At 41.3% G+C, this 22,389-nt stretch overlaps 1 protein-coding gene across 1 annotated transcript in view; it reads right to left on the minus strand.

The window, feature by feature from the left end:
• unc13a (unc-13 homolog A (C. elegans)) overlaps positions 1–22,389 on the minus strand; it is a gene marked incomplete at both ends in the record, with an annotated part of 92,553 nt that overhangs the window by 64,921 nt on the left and 5,243 nt on the right. Inside the window, 27 exons of the mRNA XM_083888544.1 lie at positions 44–140; positions 1,403–1,529; positions 2,326–2,411; positions 2,535–2,668; positions 3,729–3,863; positions 4,064–4,153; positions 4,453–4,521; positions 4,680–4,833; positions 4,948–5,111; positions 6,435–6,550; positions 6,668–6,837; positions 7,583–7,724; positions 7,891–8,118; positions 8,391–8,610; positions 8,710–8,784; positions 10,872–10,950; positions 11,070–11,116; positions 12,231–12,324; positions 12,941–13,747; positions 15,205–15,324; positions 16,800–16,995; positions 18,248–18,277; positions 18,852–18,900; positions 19,084–19,154; positions 19,928–20,051; positions 20,698–20,815; positions 22,284–22,383. Of these exons, the coding sequence (XP_083744670.1) occupies positions 44–140; positions 1,403–1,529; positions 2,326–2,411; positions 2,535–2,668; positions 3,729–3,863; positions 4,064–4,153; positions 4,453–4,521; positions 4,680–4,833; positions 4,948–5,111; positions 6,435–6,550; positions 6,668–6,837; positions 7,583–7,724; positions 7,891–8,118; positions 8,391–8,610; positions 8,710–8,784; positions 10,872–10,950; positions 11,070–11,116; positions 12,231–12,324; positions 12,941–13,747; positions 15,205–15,324; positions 16,800–16,995; positions 18,248–18,277; positions 18,852–18,900; positions 19,084–19,154; positions 19,928–20,051; positions 20,698–20,815; positions 22,284–22,383 (3,842 nt within the window). The remainder of the gene's footprint in view (positions 1–43; positions 141–1,402; positions 1,530–2,325; positions 2,412–2,534; positions 2,669–3,728; positions 3,864–4,063; positions 4,154–4,452; positions 4,522–4,679; positions 4,834–4,947; positions 5,112–6,434; positions 6,551–6,667; positions 6,838–7,582; positions 7,725–7,890; positions 8,119–8,390; positions 8,611–8,709; positions 8,785–10,871; positions 10,951–11,069; positions 11,117–12,230; positions 12,325–12,940; positions 13,748–15,204; positions 15,325–16,799; positions 16,996–18,247; positions 18,278–18,851; positions 18,901–19,083; positions 19,155–19,927; positions 20,052–20,697; positions 20,816–22,283; positions 22,384–22,389) is intronic.

Raw genomic sequence — 22,389 nt, forward strand, 5'->3', positions numbered from 1 at the left:
GCAAGATAAGAGGGAAAGAAGAAGAAGAAGAAGAAACTTTTACCCCATCTTTTTTGTCCCTTTCCAGAGCACCGTGCAGAAAGTCTCGAGACACTTCCTCATTTTCGTCCAGCCACTGGATGACAAAAGGCTCAAACCACCTACGGAGAGCATAAAACAAATAAGCAACTCCACATTTTAAATAGAAGAAAAATGCTCAATACAATACAAAATGTTTGAGCGAAAACCCCCAGGATGTTAAGCTGTTTGATGGGATAAATGCCTACTGCAACTTGGTAGCGGAGAGGTGGGTGTGGTGTGAAAACACGTAGGCAGCAGTTTTTTAAGGGCCCGGTCTTATAACCAGAGCAAGGTGAAATGCTTTTGTTAGTTTCAGACAAATGCAGTTGTTCATAGAGTAAATGCACTTGCACCCATCTGAGCAAGTGTTTGTCCTGAAATGAGGAGCAGTCAGACACATTGCTGTCACATTCCTATAATGAGGCCATGGGAAAAGGAAGCTCTTCATAAAGAAACTCTGGTCTTGTCTAATTATTAGGCTACATTATCATGGTATATCGCCCTACATAGGTGAAAGCATTATATTCAATTTCTGCAAATTATTTTCTCATACTGTCATTCTGATTGATTTATTGTGCCATGCCCAAAACACACCCACAAGTAATTAAAGCACATTACCCATGATATATTGTGTTATAAAATAGTGGCTGAGAGCATGTGAAAAAAAACTGTAAAGAGTAAAGAGTGAAATCAGTTTTACTGTAACAACACAAAAGAACCTCAGTACACTTTATTATTTACCCAAACACTTGTGAGGACCTGCACCTGCTGCTTCGACACAACTGCCTTTGGTTTGTTAGGTAGCTGAGATGTCTTTGTCCTGAAAATGTGTCTTAACATTGATGCAAAAACAAGCAGAGAAGCTCTGCTGCTTTATTAAATCTAACCATAAGGAAACGACGTAGAGAAGAAGAACAGACTCCTGCTGTGAGGCTGTTATCGCTGAAAGTGGAGACAGACAGCAGGACTAAACCAGCTCTGTGTTTGAGTACAGTATGTTGTTAATCTACGACCAAAATGTCACTTCTCTACATGTTTGTTAAAGAAGTGGTTTGATATCAGTGATATGTGTTTCATTTTCTGTACAAGCACTAATGAACAGCAACTTTCAGCTGCTTTGGTCCCCACTAACATGTGTATTTTAGAGAATGTTGCATGAATTTTTAAATTTTCCTGTGAGTCAAAGTCAAAGGAGAGTCAAAGGTTCTTTTTTTATGGTTTTCACACGCACGCACCCATGCACACACACACACACACGGTGACACTTGGCAGTGCTTTTCATCAGTAACAGCATGAGTAAAGATGTGTGTGTGTGTCTGTGGATGGTCAAGCTGCTACTCACGCGGGATATTCAGGTACTCGGCTCTTGAAGAACGGCAGGTCTTTGCAGTACTCGTTGTACAGCCACTTGACCTTGAAGTGCAGGTTCATGTAATCGGCACTCTTGCACAAGCGATTTTTTTCATGTTCTGAGAGAGAGAGAGAGAGAGAGAATGAAGTCAAGAAATACATCTATACAACAGTCCAAGATCATATTCATGTCTTTTATAACTTGCATAGCACACAAGCACAGCTCAGGATATTCATATAAAGACTGTTATGAATTTATTGAAGCAATCAAACAATAATGACATTTAAAATTTAATTGTTAGAGAAAATATTGAATTAAAAAAAGGTTTTCCATATATAAACATTCAATATGAAAGGCAGGAAAAATATGCTACCATTAATAATTTACTTCTCGGCGTGCATTTATTTGAGGGTAACCATATATCAAATATCGTTATACATAAATATATTAGTAGGCTATTAGTCTTTCTGTCTGAATATAGTGATGTAGCTGGGTTTTAATTTCATTTATTGAGGAACATGTGTACCGATCATGAACAACACAAAGGTCTCAATAAAGCTACCCACAAATTCCATATTAGCATATAACTACTGGTTTTGAAGCAATATGTAATATTCTTTCCATGGTTCTGTTTGTAAAAAAATGTAACAAATCATTCAAAGAGGTGAAAATACTCAAATGATCCACAGTAATTATGACTAAACCACTGGACACGGTGGTCTGGGAATAGCATTTAATGCTTTAAATGTCATCACAAAGCGTGGGTCAACTGCATTACATGGTCCTCTGTGTCTATCTGTGTTCAGTCATTAGTGCAGAAAGTGCTTGAACCGCACACTGTTAGCGGTTTCGTGTGTCTTGACAATTCATCAGTGCTTTGACAAGGCTCATTTGAATCAATGATATGCACTCACCCTCCATTGCATATTTCATATCCTGAGCAAACAGGTTCCACATCACTTCTGCACTGATTTTACCCACGTTCAGCTCCTGGGGAAATCTTTCATAAAGAGAAAGGAGAGAATAAATAGAGTTTATAAACTTGACAGACAGAAAATCCTGGTAAATCCTAAAAGGAATATGATCACATATTGATGAGTCCACATAGATGATTGATACATACTGGTTTAGGCAGGGCGTGTAGGAGTTCTTGTCCTCCTCGATAATGGAAACAATAAGTGTGATGAGTTTGGACCAGAAGTCCAGATTTTTGATGCTTGGTCCCTGCTCCTCTGGAGGCACAGCACCCTGCTTGGCCTGGAATCACAACATAATTGACACTGACTGTGACCTGATAGAAAAAAGCTAGGCAAACAACTCTGTTATTTCTGAAAAGATTGCCGTTAAGGCCAAACTGTGTCCACATGTCAAAATCAGCTGTCTCCTCATCACGATATCTAAGCTCAAGAAACTAACTCGATAAGACAATCGAAAGGCTTGATCATCTAAAAAGTAGTGTTTTTTGAATTCTTTGAATTAGCTGAAAATGAGCAAGAAGTTATGTTAAAAAAATTAAATAAACTGAGTACTGTAGGGGATGAAGAGTGAAGAAGGATCTCGCAGAGATTTCAACAAAATACTGCAACGTCCCTCAGGATGAAATGTTTTATTCAAAGAGAGAGAGAAAAAAAAGGCTGATTTGAATTTCACAAGGGAGTCTGAAGGGAACTGGTGCTTTAATGAAGACTCAAAGCAGGACCTAGAAATCCAAGATGAAATCCAAAATGATGGATGGGGAGAGTCCGGCCCCATTTAGACAGAGAGGGAGAACGGCAACGAGGCATCAAGGTACATGTATGTACATAGACCAGAGTCAGAACACATGTTACACAATCAATGCTTTTATGCAATTGAAACTAACTAAGAACTAGACTTCAACATTCATAAAGAAATCCTTTTTTTCTCACGAGAGAATGCACCAAATTACTGCCAAGGATCAATAGAAGTACATTGATCACAGACTAACCACAGCCTGGCCAATGACACTGAATGACAGATAAACCTAGTTATTAAGTATAGTATAGTATAGTATAGTATAGTATAGTATAGTATAGTATAGTATAAACACTTTTATAGTTAATTATACACTAGCGAAGAACCAACTTAAAACCCAGTATTTTCTTCACCAATAATTTCTTTGCGGCATGAAAGACTTTGTGAAAGCCATTTGTGTGATAGAAACTTAAATGAGGTCTGTGAATGCTACACTTTACAGTCAGTATGATTACGATAATCATCACAAAACATCGAGGATTAGAGGAACTTGTGTTCTTACACCTACACAAGCATTTAACATCAATTAACTGCTGCTTCTTACCGGGTCTGTCTGATACTCGCGGCTGTACAGCTCATGACAGTTATTAAAGATGTATTCGTAGGTGGAGTTGAGACAGGCTTTGACGCAGTCTTTCACCACCTGACTGGCTCTGGGTGGAGACTGGAGTTCTTGGACCTGAATAAAAACAGAAAGTGTGAAGGGGGAGGGAGACATCGATTCAGCACTAGGCAAAACAGAAGGATTTCATGGTCATAGACTTTAAACATTATTAACAAAGAGAATTCTGCTTTTCATAAGAAGAAATGATGGGTGATGTTCAGTACATCATTTGAGCAGAATGAGTTTAAGGGAGGTGGAGAAGAAAGTGACCGTACCTTCATCCTAAAGAAGGTGATACTGGTGAGGAGGTCCACTGTGGATTTCAGGTCCTGCAGCCTCTCAGGACTGCTGGCTGGAAAGTTATTCTGCAGTCAGACGATCAAAAGACAGTGAGACACAACAGGTGACATCACTTCCTTTTTTTGTCCAGAGACATGCTTTTATGTCCTTGGGCAAGACCCAGCACAGTCACACAATTTCCACTGGCACTAAAAGTGTTGCACGTGTTACTTTGTGGGTGTGCACAGTGTTTCCTGAATGTGTCTATGCATGTTCCAACGGAGCTGTCGCTCCATTTAACACATTTACCAGCGTTGTTTTAGTGATTCTCGCATACAGGGAGACAGGGAATCACAGCAGATATAAGAGAAGAAATTCAGCTTACTCGGTACATGGACAGGTCGATCCTCAGAGAGTTGTGCAGCTGATCTAGAAGTTTGACAAATCGCTCTTTCTGTTGGTATTATGACACGTATGAAAACAGATTTTAACATTATGACACGTACTGCACTGATCGGTAACCACAGGAGGAAGTATTATATTTGGGCTGTTGGATAAATTTAACCCTAGAACACCAAGGGAATTAATTTGTTCTGGTTTCCTGTGACTCACCCCAAAGTTAGATGCAGCAAAGCGGTCAGAGGCAGAGACGTTGTTAGTTGCCTGCGTGGTGTGGGCATAGTAGGCATTGATGTTAGCCAGCAGGGTGCTCATTACTGCAGGCACACCTGGGCACATGTACTTGGATGACAGACAGGCAAAGTGGCTGCAAATGAGGGACAGACACATGAATAAACACTTCAAACATAGCTGCGTATCTAGAGATAGATGCACGAAAACAACCACACGTTTAAAATAATCATCTCTGACAGCTACGTACGTCATCGCCTGGTAGATGGACTCCACTCCGTAACGCATGGCGAACTCATCCACAATCTCCTGTGGAGTCTCCTCAAAGTAAACTTTCCATGCGTCGTCTCCTTTAGCATCAGGGATTTTTACCACGCCGTTGTTCTGGATGTCCGTCACATAGTGGAAGAGGTTCTACAGAGAGGAAATATCAGTGAATTAGGGATCTATCTATCTATCTATCTATCTATCTATCTATCTATCTATCTATCTATCTATCTATCTATCTATCTATCTATCTATCTATCTATCTATCTATCTATCTATCTATCTATCTATCTATCTATCTATCTATCTATCTACAGAACAAAAACAAAGCAGACTTCATGTATCATTCATTTTCTATTTATCTTTAAATGGCTGTGCTTTGTTAATTGCATTACACTACATTATGAGGCCAAGACGATTTGCTGCCCTCGCTGCTCGGCCATAAAACATTATGCTGCTGTACAACATTGCGAGTTGCTTTGTGGTTTATGGCCACTTACGTGCACCAATAACAGCGGCCATTTGTCAGTTAAGGTTCAGCTAATGTGCTTTGTTGAGTAACGGGCCAAGTAATGATTCAATGCAAAGCTATGATTGGTGGGAAAAGATCCGTGCACAGAGTGATACAGATGAACAACTATCCAATTCATCTGTGATGGTAAAATGTCATTACCTTTGTAGAAGTTAAATTTGCTTTAAGTCCATAAATAAAGTGTAATTTTTAAGATGGACTTAAATAGAATAAGATGAAACAGTGTGCAACCCATAAAGACCGAAATTTAATATGTTTCCCATGAATATGTTTGTATACAACACTTTGCCTTAAAATAAGCCTTTTATTTGTACTTAAGGCAAAGGTCTTGCTTAATGGAGGCTGCCATCTTGACCTGCCAAACCAGAAAGAGCAGACATTTCACATTTTGAAATGGCAGCTGATGAAGCAGAGCGGCTACGCCCACAAACCAACAACAGAAGACGGGGAAAACAGCAGAGAGACGAGAAGACGAGAAGAGCGAATAGATTATGTGAAAGAGTGGTGACATCTGTTCTGGTATGCAACGGTTACCATAGTTACTCGATGAAAGGGAGAGGTGAGAGGAGGAGTCTGCTCTTTGGTGCAATCTGCAGTTTCACCATTAGATGTCACTCATTCTTACACAGTGGACCTATAATGACTGCTCTCGTTAGATTCGGCTGCTCAGTTCTCACTTGCACTCACTGATTAAATAAAATACGCAATGAAATAAGAGCTTATTGAAACCTTAAATCTCTAGATTGACGAAATGTAAATGATGTCAAATACTTCCAGGTCATAAAACATAAACCTTTTGTTGTGTGTGTCAGTGGAAGAATTATAACAATTACAAATAAATAAACATGCGATAAACTGTGTTGTGTAACAAAATGCACATTAGTGAAAATAACTCTTTCTACAACACACAGAAATATAAACACACGCGCTAAACTCACCTCATGCAAACAGGTGTACTGAACGTGATATGGGGCGACCGTCTCCTCTCCTTTGATCTCGACGTTAATGTGCATGCGGATAGCTCCAGATACAGCCGATTTGTCTGTACGCTTGTCTGTAGGAGCACAAGACACACAACAACAACACAGTTACTACATTGGAGATGTTAAGTTTTATGCAGATGATGGCGGCGAGGAGCTGTGGGTTTACTGCAGGGTTAAGTTCGACTGACCAAGATTGTACCAGACGTCCATCTCTCCACTCAGAGTGCGGACCTCGATGATGGTTTGACCGAGGAAATCGTCGGACTCCCGCTTGAACTTCTGTTTCACGCGCGACTTAATGTCATCGTCCTCATCCCACACTCTCACCTTGATGCGATCTGAGGAGTTGTGACACTCGCTGCGTTGACAGAACAGGAGAATCAGCCCCAGTTTACATTGATGTACATCACGCAAGATGAATTACTTCCTGGACTAATAGAATTATCGAATACCACAAGTCACCAAAAATCAACAGAACGCAGGTAAAATTACACTGTACACTCTTAGAAATAAAAGTGCTAAGTCGAACCATAAGGTTCTTCGGCTTGTCCTCATAGGAGGACCCTTTCTGGCTCAAGGTAGAACCCTTTTGGAGGGTTCCAGGTGGAACCCTTTTAAAACCGTTTAATCAGGAAAGGGGTTTTAAAGGGTTCTCTGGATCAAAATGGTTCTTTCTGGAACCATTAGTGTCACCAAGAACCCTTGAAAAAACCCTTTCTTCTGGAAAGGATTTTTCATAAGCAAATGGTTCCAGGTAGAACCTCAGGCCTTGTAGAAGAACCCTTTTGGAACCCTTATTCCTAAGAGTGTAGCACCTAGTGCTGAAATGTTTATGAGATTGACAGAGGAATAATCCACAACACTGATAACTGTTTAATCATTTATTATCTAAAAGTCCTTAACATTTGCTTTCTGGTTTAAATAATTTTACTGTATTCTTGGCCTCAGGGGAAATGTGATTAATATTGAGCTAAACTATTGACTAAGTGGAAAAATAAACTTACTTCTTGGCAATTAATATGATCTCATCATTAAAACTCTAACTATATTCTCTTCAAATTTTTTTTTTTTTTTTTTTTGTTAAACAAAATGTTATGACTCACAAATTAAATGTCTCCTCCCAGACAGGATTGAGGTTGCCATAGATGGTCTTCGTCCTCTTTTTGGTCTTTCCCACCTGGACAGTGACATATGGATCACTGGAACCAGTTTTATCCTTAGCTTGTAGACCCTGGGCACATAGCACTACAGAAAGAGAGGAGAAAAAGCTGGTTAGTGTGTGTGTGTGAGCAAACAGATGCCTCCAACCTCATCTGATCCTGTTCCATTGCCCCACAAATGCCTCTCTGTACACAAACAGCAGCTTGTCACTTTTTTTTTTATAGACGCAAACATGCGACTCCCCACTCACCTGTGATGCTGATCTTGGCCGACCATTTGGAGGTGCCGTCGAGCACGCTCTGTTTGATCTGCTTCATCTGCGTGACGTGGGTGGACTTGAGCATGGTGAACACTTCCTGAATGAGCTCAAATATCTCTGGTTTGTTCCTCTCGCGGATCTTCATGCGGTCTTTAAGAACCATGATGATGTTCTGGGTTCGGTCCTCAGCGCCGTGTTTAGAGCTTTTCTCTGCTGCCCCTGGTTAAGTGAGACAATTCATGACAGTGTCAGACATGTGAAAGCATATAGAAATGAGTGTGAAAGCAGTGATTGAAGGAATACAAATGTTTGAAAATATCCTCTCAAGAAGACAAGGGATTTTTTAAAGTAGGTGAGAGGGGAGAAGGTGAGATGAGAGGAAAAATAATGAATAGTTACACTAAAGCATATTAATAATACAAAATATCAGTGAATAACAGTGAAACATTTAAATGTCATCATATTCTTGTCTAATAATAATCTTGTCTTACTTTGCAGACAGTCAGCGTTGAGTAAATCCTGGCACTTTTCGTGGCATTTGACTCCACACTCTGTGCAGCGCATGCCCTGGCGAGCGATGCCCCACAGCAGTCCCTCACACTCGTAGCAATAAGTCGGAGTGGTGGCCGTCCACACCTCGAAATTATGTGGAGTGGTGCAGGAGATGGGATATATGAGCGCCTGAAGGGTCTTCTTGTAGACGTGACTCTTCTGCGGAGAAGTACGGGGTGAGAAGAAGAATCAGCGTTGAAAGCCCTTTTAAGTGTGATGTGATATACTTTGATTCAATAGTGTAACATGAGCACTGACCAGCTCTTCATTGTGGAGGGTGCTGGAAGTCAGAGCTGAGGTGATGCCTGCCTTCCTGGAGTTCTGAACCAAAGACTGAGTGAAAGGAAACACAAAATGGAATTTCACACTCTGATATCTGTTCTTGTTTTTTTTTTTATTATAATGACAACAAATTATTATTATCACAAAAAATGTGTTTTAAAGTGACCCTACATCAAACCAGACCATCCACCCACCATCAACGCCTGAAAAAGTCTACCAGTCTACCACTGACAAACCACCTCTTTTTTTAACATGTAGACTGATATAATGAGCTGTTTGGGTGGATTTAAAGGGCTGCCATTTTTAATAATGACCAATTAAAAACAATACATTTTTGTGGAACTCAATTTGTCTCACTCCCTGCTCTCTTTGAGCTTCCACTGTGGGCCATCGACCTTGACATTTCTTCAGAGAGACAGACAAGATGGCAGCAAGCAGTGAAGATATGTTCCTAAAAAAAAGTCTCAGGCTCCTCAGTAACACTCTTAGAAATAAAAGTGCTAAGTAGAACCATATAGGTTCTTTGGCTTGTCCTCATAGGAAAACCCTTTTTGGCTCCACCAAAGGTTCCACCTGGAGCCCTTTTGGAGGGTACCACCAAGAACCCTTTTAAAACCCTTTATTCAGGAAAGGGGTTTTAAAGGGTTCTCTGGTTCAAAGTGGTTCTTACTTGAACCATTACTGCTACCAAGAACCCTAGAAATGTTTTTATCAGAAGCAAATGGTTCCAGGTAGAACCTCAGCCCTTGTAGAAGGACCCTTTTGGAACCCTTATTTCTAAGAGTGTACTACTCTGCAAACTTTGATTAAATGTGACTGAAACTAAAGGTAACAGTATTTTAACTCAAATTCATGTCAAAATGTGAAGTTTTAAATCGAGTCAACTTGAGTTTGGTGTATTTAGGCCATATCAACAAGCCCGACTTCCTTATACGATGAGACTAGAAAACTAGCATCACATCATAATTGTTTCTAGAGCAAAATAATGTCAATGTGACTCACCATAGCCTATGGCAGAACATGAAGATGGGAGGAAGAAAAGAGAGACTTTATGTTAGAGAAAAGACAAGAATGAAATTTCGAACACATAATTACAAATGTGAAAGAGATGTCGAGTTTGAACAAGAATCCACAATAAAAGCATGAGGGTAAAGGTAATCAAACACGGTGAATCTAGAAGCGGATGTGGAAACCTGAAGGCGGAGGAAGTCACATGCTTCAAACAGAGAATCTGATATCTGAATGACACATGATTACTGATCATACAACCATGACGCTATCCTGTGTGATCAATTACACACACACACACACACACACACACACACACACACACACACACACACACACACACACACACACACACACACACACACACACACACACACACACACACACACACACAGGAGTGTGCGTACATATGTGAAAGAGTGTGGCTGTGTCTGTCTGTCACTGCTTAGTGACCGTTACTGTGCACTGGTAGGATTTACTGTAATAATGAAGACAGCCATCAGAGATAATGACTTGTTTGTCATAACGATAGGAATCGGGTGAGTTTAGGAAACTGGCACACCAAGCTTTGCCTGGCAGTTAATTGCTGTTGCGTTTCCACCTTCTGTTACTGCAACAGTGTTTTTGCAGTAGTTTTGACAGTTGAGGAGCTTGTTTGTTTTTATAACAGGGAGTGGGATAAGAAGATTGAGGTCACTCTCATTTCACTACAGCAGATTGAGTATCACAAAGAGTGAAGATGGGGTAAAACCAGCCTATCAGTACCTCAAAAGCCCATTAACAATTGTATTTCCCATAATGTAAACATTTCCCTTTACGGTTTTCTTCCTATTCTGTGTAACCTTGTGGCTTGTACAGGTTCCTCCAGTGGACTGTATTTTTTCCTAGTCGCACCACTAATGAGGCAGTGTCAGGAGGGAGGCATGGTGATGATGCTGGGGTGGGGTTAAGAAAAGGTCTGTTTTATGACAGCAAGTGACAGACATCAGTGTCAGCCAGAGGAATCATCTGGCCCTTGCCACTGGCCTTTCTAACCTGCGGCTTCCTCTATTATCACAAGCTAGGACTTGTTGGCGAGAGATGAGACACTTCCTCAAGGGGAAATGATGAGGATTAGCACAGGAACTCACCAGATCGCTAACCAGGGGCATAGCTTTCCTCTTCCTGAGGTCTGGCATGCTGTCAATGCTGTACAGAGCTCCGCCCATTCTGGAGACCCAACATAGCGCAAAGCAAGATTCAGTAACCTTTACTTTTGTACATTATTACAGTCATAGACGTAGCTTTTGGTTGGTATAGATTTCTGTGACTTCACTATGGTTACTTACCCTGCTGATAAAAGCAGAGAGGCGATGCCAACACTTTCTCCTCGAGCCTATGGAGAAAGAGAGAGGTGTTATTAAATAGAAAGCCATAGCTTAAAAAATACATCCATAGTACTGCACATGTATTATTATATTCATGCTGAGAGAAATATCATTGAAATATGGTGCAAGAGCAAAAAGCAACGTTTCACATAGAGTTCAGCTATTGCTTCAAAAGCTGTTCCCAGATTACAAAAATGAATAAATCAACAGCGGTAAAAGTAGGAGATAGAAGGAAAAAGAAGGAAAGTGGTAAAGCTAAATTGTGTCTTTCTTTAGCAAGTGTGTTGATTACCGACATGAGCAGTGACTGCTCTGTGTTTCATGATCATAGTAAACGTATGCAGATTACAGGCAGATCCAGATGGCTATCTGTGTCATCATTCTTCTAATTCTATCTGCTCTATTATTGAAAGACATGTTCTTTGTCTGCCTGCCTGCTCAGAGAATAACACAAAACACTAACACTCGCTTCACGTCTCCTCAAGACACAAAAATAAGCATGATTGGAATAAACGCCAGGCTTTGAAAGTGACAGCAGGCTTACAGCAGCTTCCTATGTGTTGCTTTGCTCTCCGCAAATAACAACAAGCTGTAAACTGTGTACATACAATCATAATTCAACTGTTTAACACACTACTGGCCACACCCACCTGAGAGTCTTCTCCAGCCATGGGAAAACAAACTGGACTACATGCAAATCGCTACGATGATGGAAAACAACTGGAAAAAAAAATTATGAAATGGCAAAACAATGCAAGGGGTAAAAAGAAACAATCAAATAACCACAAGACAACACAGCATAATCAAACGTCGATAACCAAAAGCTGTAGAAAATGGTGGACCAATTAAGAAAAAGTAGGGGCTCATGCAGCAAAGCCACACATTTAAAACATACTTTAAGTGTTAAAGCACAGCAAACAACAGAGAAGAAATACTGATTTATCATCCATATCCTTATTAGCACATTTGCTGTGCAAATTCACACTTACGTGCACAAAGATACACACACACACACAAACACACACACACACACACACACACACACACACACACACACACACACACACACACACACACACACACACACACACACACACACACACACACACACACAGGCTGTACCTCTTGCAGCTGTAGTCTCACTCGACTGAAAAGTCGAAGCCAGTTCGCTTTGGCTCTGGCAGGACCAGGCTCCATTATTTCTCTCCTTGGGAAGCTAAAAGAACAGGAAATTTGAAATATAATAATGTATGTGCTGCTACAAGCTTCATTAGCTCATGTAATTATGAAGATAAACCAAATAACGGGGAGTTAGCACACTAGCGTCTGACTGGTTCTGGACTAGCACAGATACTTGGAGAGAAAAAGGTATAATAACGGCCCCTTTGTAAGTTATATAAAACTGTAGTGCATAATTTTAAATATAAACAAAGGTAAGCTACTTTCAAACGTTCAGGCAGGTCTGATAGTATTGCTCGACAGAGCTTACGGCAGCATACAAATAATGCTACATTGTTTCTGTTCATGAAGACCAAACAGAGGCATAGTAACGTCAACAAAAGTTACGCACTGCAGCTTTAACTTTGTAGAAGTTCAATTCCAAATGATTATAGTAGGTTTATATCTACCTTTATCCACCTATGATATTCATGTGTCTTCAATGAAGCTCTGTTAAAATGGTGAAATATGTTTTTCCTTTCCCTGTTTATGTATGTTTCTCTTCTGGATAATTAACTCTAGGTCTGTCAAGGTATGTATCTAAACCGTATGTGCTTTTTGTTATTTGAATTAAGTGCCAGAATAATCTTTTTTCTTTATGAGGCTGTGTTCACCTTGGGACAAAAGGCGCCTTTGTTTTCTCCTCAGGAGCTGGAGGAACTCCCTCTGCTGCTGGAGGCTTCTCAGGGGGTTGAGGTTCCTCCAGTAAAGCCTCAGATTTGCACTCAGGCTCCATGTGCTTGGAGTCTGGAGCTGGGACCGGTAATGTGGTTGAAGGGGTGGATGTAGAGGTGGTCGACATATCTGGCTGTAACAGTGCAAAGGGAGCTTTTGTGGAGTCTGAACTGAAAGGGGGTAACATGTCATCCTGTGAGGCAGTAGATAGACCAGTGGCAGTGCTTGGTGGCTGGAGCTGATCATGGGCAGGGTGATGCTGATGCAACGATGTCTGCTTCTCCAGAGGGGGCCTGGTGGATGACTGACCATCAGAAGGTGGCATCAAGGTGTCGGCAGTGCTTGTGGGTGTGTAGGGCGGTTCCTGGAATTCACCGAGTGTGCTGTCAAGTGGGTACATATCTTCCTCTCCCTCATATGGCATCTCCTCTTCATCTTCGTAGTTGTACACTCTTCCCTCCCCATACATGTCTCCCTCCTCTTCGTCATACAGTGCCCCTTCCTCCCCTCCATCTTTGAGATAGCCTGCCTCGTCGCTGTAGATGCCTTGCGGGTCTTCACCATCCCAGTCCGGTGAATCCTCTTTGCCGTAGCTGACAGAGGAGTGGCAGGAGTGGTAGGAGTCGTTTTCGTCGTAGAACTCCGAACCTCGCAAACTCTCCCCATCCCCTGGAACAAACTCTTCGCTGAGCTGAGAGCTGCCTCGACTCAACTCACCCGATGAGGCGTAACGACTATCTGTGGGACTAAAGGGAGGAGGAGATGCAGACTGTTACATAAAGACACCCACACAGGTTTCAAAGTAAAAGTTGTACAATAAAAGGTTTGGTTGACAGTTTTTGGATCTTGTGTTCAGGTAAGGGAGGTAGACCATGAACAGGAATGAAAGGAGAAGTAACTATGAACCAGCTAATCAGGAAACATACATCAAAGGATCAGACCAGACCTGCATCTATAGTATGTAACTGTAAGGGGAATCATCGTTTTCGTAATGAGAAGGGTTATATACTGTTAATGCCGTTTCATTCACACCATACCAAAAGTGATGATTAGAAAAAGAACACCTTTCACACGTCTAAGCTATAAATAGGCCTTTTCAAAGGAAAGAACATGAACCCAGGGGGGTTGGAGGTAATTTATGAGCGCAGCAGTACAAAAAAACTGCTCTTTCAGTCGCTAAATATGTGAATAATATTTATTCACGATGATGAATGAGGCTGTTAGACGCTGAGAAAGACTATGAGTCAGGGAGAGATTTGAGACACATGAAAACAGTCTTACACACACACACACACACTCTCTCTCACACAGAAACTGTTTAGTCTATATTGATTACTGTCACTGTAGTTCAATAACGCATAGTGCAGGAGACATAAAGTAGAGAACTAAATAATGGCTCTGGGCTGTGTGCCACAATGAATACACGAGCACGGATGACTGGACGCAAACATTCAATTATGACGCCCCTGCTCTCCTCTATTCATCACCTATCTCACGATCTCCCTCTCGTCCGACGCGAAGACAAACACAGACAGTGACAAACGCTTATATAACGCTTCAAGTCCAAACACATGTCTGTCTTCTCCCTCAGAAACAATGAATAATTAAAAACAACTAAATGAAGGGAAGATATGTAAAAAAAAAACCACACACACACACACGTCTTGGTCTCTTTGCTTGTCCTCCTACTGTCTCACAAGTGGAAATTAAATGTGTACAATTACCAAGTATGGGACACCCAGAATGAGACAGGTCCGCTCTTAAAGTCTCACATACAGTAATAACAGGCTGCCACCACAACAGATGCGTGCACGCACACACACATCTGTAACGCCATTTCCTCCACCTGACAATTACTCACTCTGTCTGTTATAACACGTCCTTTCACTCGCTCACTTGCCCACGCACACACATACACACAAAACTGCACAGAACTTATGAGGGTTTAAAGATGGAGAAGACAAGAATGATACGCTATCAGTGATAGTGACGTCATTGTAATTCACCAGTAAAGATGCAGGACCAGTAGTTTTGGTTCAAAAATATATATACATATACAGAAAGAGGGTAAGAGCGCATGCATGCAAGCACAGCGAGCGAGGAGGACAGGACAAGTCCACCACTGACGTCACAGCGAGACGGAGTCACAGGCTGGAGCAAGAAAAAGAAGAGGTGGATTTGGAGAGGAGGTACAGAGACCCACCTATCGGACAGTGAATGCCTACTGTCTAGTGAATACTGACGACTGGTGCGCCGGCTTGACCCTGAGCCTGAGTCGATATCGCTGCGCCCGTTGGTGGCAGAGTCTAAACTAGCATAGTGTCTGGTAAGAGGAGCAGGGAGGAAGGTGAGGAGGAGGAGGGAAGAAGTGGGAGAGGAGCATCAGTAGAGCTCAGTTCAAATGTTTAAAAGAAAGCTCCAAAGCACTGACCAGTAAAAAAAAAGGCAGGTTTGTCATTTGTGAAGTCCTACAACGGCTGTGCTCTGCTGCAACTATTCCCTCTGTTCACACTGTTAGTGACGTGCAACAAAGTGCTCAGTGCTAATCCAATGGAACGCTGTGTTACAGACTTTTAAGGTGCAACATACAACATTGTGCCTCACATGATAATGAGAAACACATTTATGCAAATCTCTTTTTTTAAGGCATAAAGGCTTATTGATTAGTATTAGTTTATTGATGAAGTACTCTGCACACTCCACTGCAAATATTACATACTGGGTCTCAAACTGAATCACAACATTTAATGGACACCAGTACTTGCACTTATTCTGAGGAATATACTATTCCAATTATGATGTTATTAATATATCATTTTGTTATGATTCCTGTCTGATTATGACTCATCATCTATATTATATCTCCACTGCTGTGAAAACTCCAGCAGGACATTATAATCAAGTTAAGATTTATACATCAGAATATACCACGTCTTAAATCTGATATTGCCTTAATCAAAAAAAAGTGCATTAGAAAGATATTTCTCATTTCCCATGACGAACAGGAAGAACAATAATTGTTCTTACTGCAGTCAGTGTTCATATGCACACCTATCTATGTTTCAAGCTTCTGCACAAAGACCTGTCACTAAGGTTGAGCACCTGAGGGTTTATTTCACCTAATCTAAAGTGCAACCTTTTTGCTTCACATTCCCTGAGCAATGCATGAGTCAGATCACCTGCTGCCTTTGAAAAAAAAATAAAAATAAAATCATCATACAAACAGTTGTGTGTTTCGTTTCATTCATTTCTATTCCGCAGAGCAGAAGAGATCACGTGGGGGTTTTCTACAGCTTACACACACACACACACACACACACACACACACACGTGACATGCACACAAAGGTGCAGGCATGTAGAAGAGCTAACCACAATTACACACAAAACAAGAAACCCCAAAGGCCCTCTCCATACATGACCTGTATACAAGAAGTGTGTGCCCCAGCCTGCTTGTATACACTGAGGCATGGGTTATTCTCTAAGGGAGGAGAGCACAGTGGGACAACATGTTACCATGTACAAAACAGTGACACAAAACAAGGCCACAGGATCTCTGCCGTCTCAGGGCTCAATGCTACACATAATTGGACTAATTCTCAGAAATATACTACACAATTTTGATTTCTTCCTGTCTCCCTCCCTAAGTAAGCCTGTCTGCCTCTTAGGTTTGCTGTTTGACGACCCCCCATGGTAATCTCATGGATGCACATTTGCAATTAAACATACAAAAAAGAAAAGAAGGAAAAGACACTTTGCCTCAATTGTGGCTTTGTAGTGGTTGCAATGTGCTTGTTACCTCATGGCTCTGTGGTCATAGTCCAGCTCGTGGATTTCGTCACCGTAGGAGTCGCTGTAGTGCTGGTGTCTCATGGGGTACTGGTGCATGGAAGCGTTGGGTTGAGAGGTGGTGTAGAACGGAGGCGGGATGCTGTTACTGGTCTCACTGCGGTAATCGCTGTCCCTGTCGTCTACAGCGCTGTCTGGGTCCTCGTCTGTTCACACAAGCACAGCGAGAGACGGGACACGATGAGGGGGCGAGGAGGGAAGAACTGCATGTTACACAGTATTTGCAAAATAATGTTTTTGCATAATCAGGGTATGATTAGTGGAACAAATGACCAAAAACAGTATCATGATTAAAGCTCCCATAGAGTGGTCCTATTGCACATATATATGAGTTATGGAGGTCTACTTACATAAACTTGTTTTTATGGTCAAAAACCTCCTAGTTGCTGTAAATGAGCCGATAGAAATCTCTCCTTACTGACGCTCTCGTCAGCCGCGCGGTTTCACAGAGAAATCTCACCCCAAGAAGAAAGAACTGTGTTGTGATTGGCCAGCCAACGTAGAGCCTTCCCAACTGTCTTGTGATTGGCCAATACCCGGAAGTGACGTAATCAGCACACCAGCTCTCAGAAGAGCAGCTCCCCCCTCTGGAACGGTGGATGCACTGCTACTCATAATCAAAACATTGTTTTAACAATGTTTAAAAATAGCTTCGTCATGACTCCCCGCCGCAGTCCCTTTTAAGACTTTGACCTGGAAGCGGAAACAGAGTCAGAAGACACTGTCGCTCGTGAAACACCTCCACAATCGGACGTTATTCTTCTTCTGCGGTTCAATGTACGCAACCGGATGTGCCTGGACTAGTGCCCGGAGCAGGAGGATCTGCTGTTCAGGAGAACTGCTGTTTACGTAACCGGACCAGGTTTTTTTTCAGAGATCTCGCTGAGCCTGAGATTACAATACAACACAGCGTTGTCAGCAATAGCTGAACTGTTTGTTTTGAACCTTCAGGGCTTGATAAACAAGATAATGGTGCAGATACACACCAAAAAAAGAGTTTATTGCTACTTCCGTTCTATGGGAGCTTTAAAAGAAAAAAAGTTTTAAATCAAAGAAAAATCTATAATTATTGCAACAAATATCAGATGAGTTTTATGTCTGACTGAACCCAATCAATTTTTACTTTTTATGGGTAGAAAAGAATGAACACCTGTTTTAGACACTTACTAGTCATTTATTAAATGTAACTGCACAGTTTGACTTTAGAATCCACTGGATTACAGAACACTGATCAAAACAGAAAGAGGGTTCAGATAGACAAAAAAAAGTTCATGCCGGCTAATGGTTTCAAATAAATCCATGTAAATAAAAAAGTAAGATCATTATGTGAGGTGAGACATAAACAAGGAAAACGGAATTACTCTGAGTCATTAGCGGAGGCTCATGAAAGAAACTTACTCTGTTGCTCTCCCCACAGACTCCAATTACCTAAAAAGAGATGAAGAGTTGAAAAAGCTAATTAGACGTAAGCCACATATTTAACTCGTCACCAAACCGCGAGGGCAAGTAAACGAACACGAAGAGAGGTATAAAAATCCTGATATTATTCCTTTGAAGTGTAAATCTGAGTGATAAGTGAGATGTGAGGAAAAAAAATGCTTGCTGGCCTTGATGCTGCAAAATAAGAACAGAAAGATCGCCCTCATTTTATTGTCTTTGCAAGCACACACAGGTCTATACTTCACAGACTGAATCTATCCATCTGTTCCCAGCAGTCAGTCAGACTCACAGACAGACAGACCCAACATGCAGAATGCCAGCTCACACTCATTACACATCCACCATCTCGAAGTCATTTGATCAGCTCTCCTCATGTCCTCCACCTGTTTCTTTTACCTCATCAATCAACCTAATCTTTCACTTCCTGTCTTGTCCTGTTCTCAATAAGTCAGTGCAACAGAACACAGGGAGTGATGATGGCAAAAAAAAACAAAAAAAACCAGGAGGCATGAAAATGACACAGCAGGGACGGCACACAGAGGAAGACGCTGCTGACACTTACAGCACTGTGTGGATGGTGCTTGCAGTGGTCGCTCCTGTTCCTCTTGGTAAGAATACTGAGGGGGGAAAGCAAGACAGGAAAATCACTGATACAAATATTGATGTTGTTATTAACTGAATGTGATTACAGAGAATGTGCGACATGTCAAATGAAGTAAAAGTAAAGGTAAACAAGAAAGAACTATAGAAAAGGAAGATACAAATAGATGAGGAAATACAGGTGACATCCTTACATCTTGATCTCTCATGGCATTAAGTTGTTCAAGTTTCTTGGCCCAGTATCGGGCCTCTTCCTCTGGAATGTCTGCAGCACACAACAACAACGAGAACACTTAAGCTCACATTCTGCTCTGCAAATCAAACTCTCTCTCTCTCTAATGACTGCACTCCCAGAAGGGCTCTCTCTCAAAATGCAGTATAAACTTATATGTGTCATTTGTTGAATCACATGAACCAGATAAAATTAAAGATTATCAGTGCTTATGGTGTCAAACATAAAATGTATAGAGAAAGTAAAAGAGAATGTGACACTTGTAACTGGTAGAGGAATGGTGAAAGCTATGGAAATTAAGTATAATCCACTAAATGCTTATGTTTTACAAGCAGGGATGGTTCATGGTTCACCATTTCATGCCAATTGTCAGTCAGTTCATTTTCTCAGTACAAGCTTGCTTGCAATCTGCACTACATATTATTGTGAAAAGATTCAGGGAATTTTGGAGAAATCTTGGTGTGTGTGAAGACCAAGGACAGAAACTGCTGCTGAATGTGTGTGAACATCGAGCCCCTCAGGAAGTATTGTGTGAGAAACTGTTGAGATATTGTGATGGAAATAGCCGCATGGGCATGAAAGGAAGGTGCCTTGGGCAAGAAATAATCTGAGATGGACTGAAAGACAGTGGAACCTTGTTTTGTGGTCAGACATAGGCACATTTCAGCTAGCACATGTGATTATTTGTTCTCTTTGTTCATATTCATTTAAAAAGTCCTCTGTATAAAAAAAATTGACATGAAAAAGAAGATATACAGAACAAAGCAAGGAATAGGCGGAATACATTAAGCTATGAAAGGTCAAACCTAGTGGCAGTTCAAAGCGGGTGTCGAGCAGCAGCCTGTGAAAGGTCGGGTCTTTGGTTCCACAGATTTCATTCTCAGCCATGATCACATTAGAGTCCAGGGTCAGCCACTGACCAGGACCCTCCTGGACACAAGAGTGGAGGAGGAACATGATGAGGACAATATTCACCGCTGAAAATAGCCTCTAAATATAGCGTTAGCTCAACTGGCTGTGCAGTTCTTTGATTTAAGTGTAAATCTCTAAGGAAAACACCCTCTCTTGATGTAAGAGTGGGCTTTGAACGTTCCTTTCTGAAAGAGCTTATAGTTAAGGTTGATTCAGGCCTGACTATTGTACACTCTTAGAAATAAGGGTTCCAAAAGGGTTCTTCTACAAGGGCTGAGGTTCTACCTGGAACCATTTGCTTCTGAAAAACCAGAAGAAAGGGTTTTTCAAGGGTTCTTGGTCATACTAATGGTTCCAGTAAGAACCATTTTGATCCAGAGAACCCTTTAAAACCTCTTTCCTGAATAAAAACAAGGGTTATTGGTGGAACCCTCCAAAAGAGGACAAGCCGAAGAACCTTATATGGTTCTACTTAGCACTTTTATTTCTAAGAGTGTACTGCATGGTTAAATTATCAGAGGACACATCATGCAAACTAATGAGAACGTTACACAGATTTTATAACATTAGAAATGATGTGTTTTCATAACCCATATGCTTGGGTAATTAAATAATTACATGCATCCATCACAATAAGTGTAGCCAGTGAATCCAGGCAACATACCTCATTGGACTGCCGTATGTTACGCAGGGGGATCCATAAGGTGCCCACCATGGTGTCCCAGATCAGCCCTTTATTCCACACCTCCACTGTGAGGCCCAGATCCAGGCGGTTTATTTCACTGCTCGGCAGAAAGAGGGAGAAGCAGGTTAGCAATAAGAGAATGAACTAGAAGAGAAACACACACTGTAAAATAAGAGAATATTATAAAGCACTGAGTGGAGACAGGATTGTATGCCACATGGAGCTGCACTTAAATCTGGTGATGGATATGTGCTGTGATTCAATCTGCTGAGGGAAATGAGTCACTCAGCACACGGATGGAAAGAGTAGCTGATTGTTGACCGGGTTGCTGACAAGACAAGCACAGCTAGAACAACAGAGTCGACCTGTATAGAGTCTAGAATCTAAATTTGGCCAGTTTTTCCTGCAAAAAAACAGCACATACATATTTACAAGAGTAGCCATTTATGATGTGGCTACATTTGTCAGCTCTGTCATTTCTGAACAATACTTCTCCACCAGCTCACTGGACACCAGGAGCTGAGAAGTAAATGTAGAAAAGGCTGAGTAAGGTATTGGATTATTGAGTCCCCCCCCCAAAAAAAAGATTAATATAAAGCTGCTGATTCAACGCAGATACATTTGTGGGGAGAGATAAACTATTATGAAGTCTGGATGAAGAGTCACCCTCATGATTAGCTCTGTGAACTCTGCTGGAGCAGCTCAGACATCGCTGGTGTTGCATCATCCTCTCACTCTTCAAAGGGAGGGAAAGACAAGAAGCAGGGGGGCAAAATAAATCCTTTATAGGAAACAGAAATACCACTCAGCCTGCTGCACAGCATGTGTGTGCCGAAAATACTGAAGCCTCTCTAATCATGTGAGTTAATTACATCCATCTATCTAACGCGTATACTTTGAAACTCTTTAAATATATCACATGGATCGCAGATGTACATGCAGTAACATGTGATGCAGGTGTGTGCTTTTTTCTTTTCTTACCAAACCAAATTTACAATAAAAGTTTGAATTATTTGCGCAAATGTGATGAAATAATTGATGTCATGCAGCCGCCAGGAGAGGCAAAGCTGGAGGTAAAAGTAAACAAAGTTTTATAACAGAAATGTATGAAAATTGATGTAGCACAGAGATTTATTTTATGGATCCTTCCTTCCTTCTTGTCAAACCCGGAGGATTCAAGTACCCATGATGTTATGTACGATAAGACCTTGTTCTTACAGGTCTGACCACTCCCACATCATCAGATCCAGTCACAAAAATAACTGCATTCAGAGGTGGATTATGGGTGAATGTGACCACATTCCAGTCCGACCTGACGTCGTCTGACCAGCAGAAGTTTCAGAAGTATTCTACCGCCACAATATCAATGATCATCACATTGTTCTTTTCCTGACTGCTTAAAAACGTATGTCATGTTACAGCTGCGTGAGTAGAGCTTTGATCAGTCAAGCTTCTCCTGTCTCTTTCTCTCTCTCCCTCTATTAGCCTCAATTAAACAAGTTAGTTAAAGTCAATGAAAACAATGAAATCGTATAGAAGAGAGGTAGAGAACTTGAAATATTTACAACATGAAATCCTGCTCCCAGCACGGCTGACTGCCGCGCACAGCGATGGTTGTGCTCTTAACATTCTGCACCTTCAGGGTCACGTATGTATTAAATTTCTCTGTAT

The sequence above is a fragment of the Microchirus variegatus genome (assembly GCF_963457635.1).
Source record: "Microchirus variegatus genome assembly, chromosome: 4".
Taxonomy (NCBI): Eukaryota; Metazoa; Chordata; class Actinopteri; order Pleuronectiformes; family Soleidae; genus Microchirus; species Microchirus variegatus.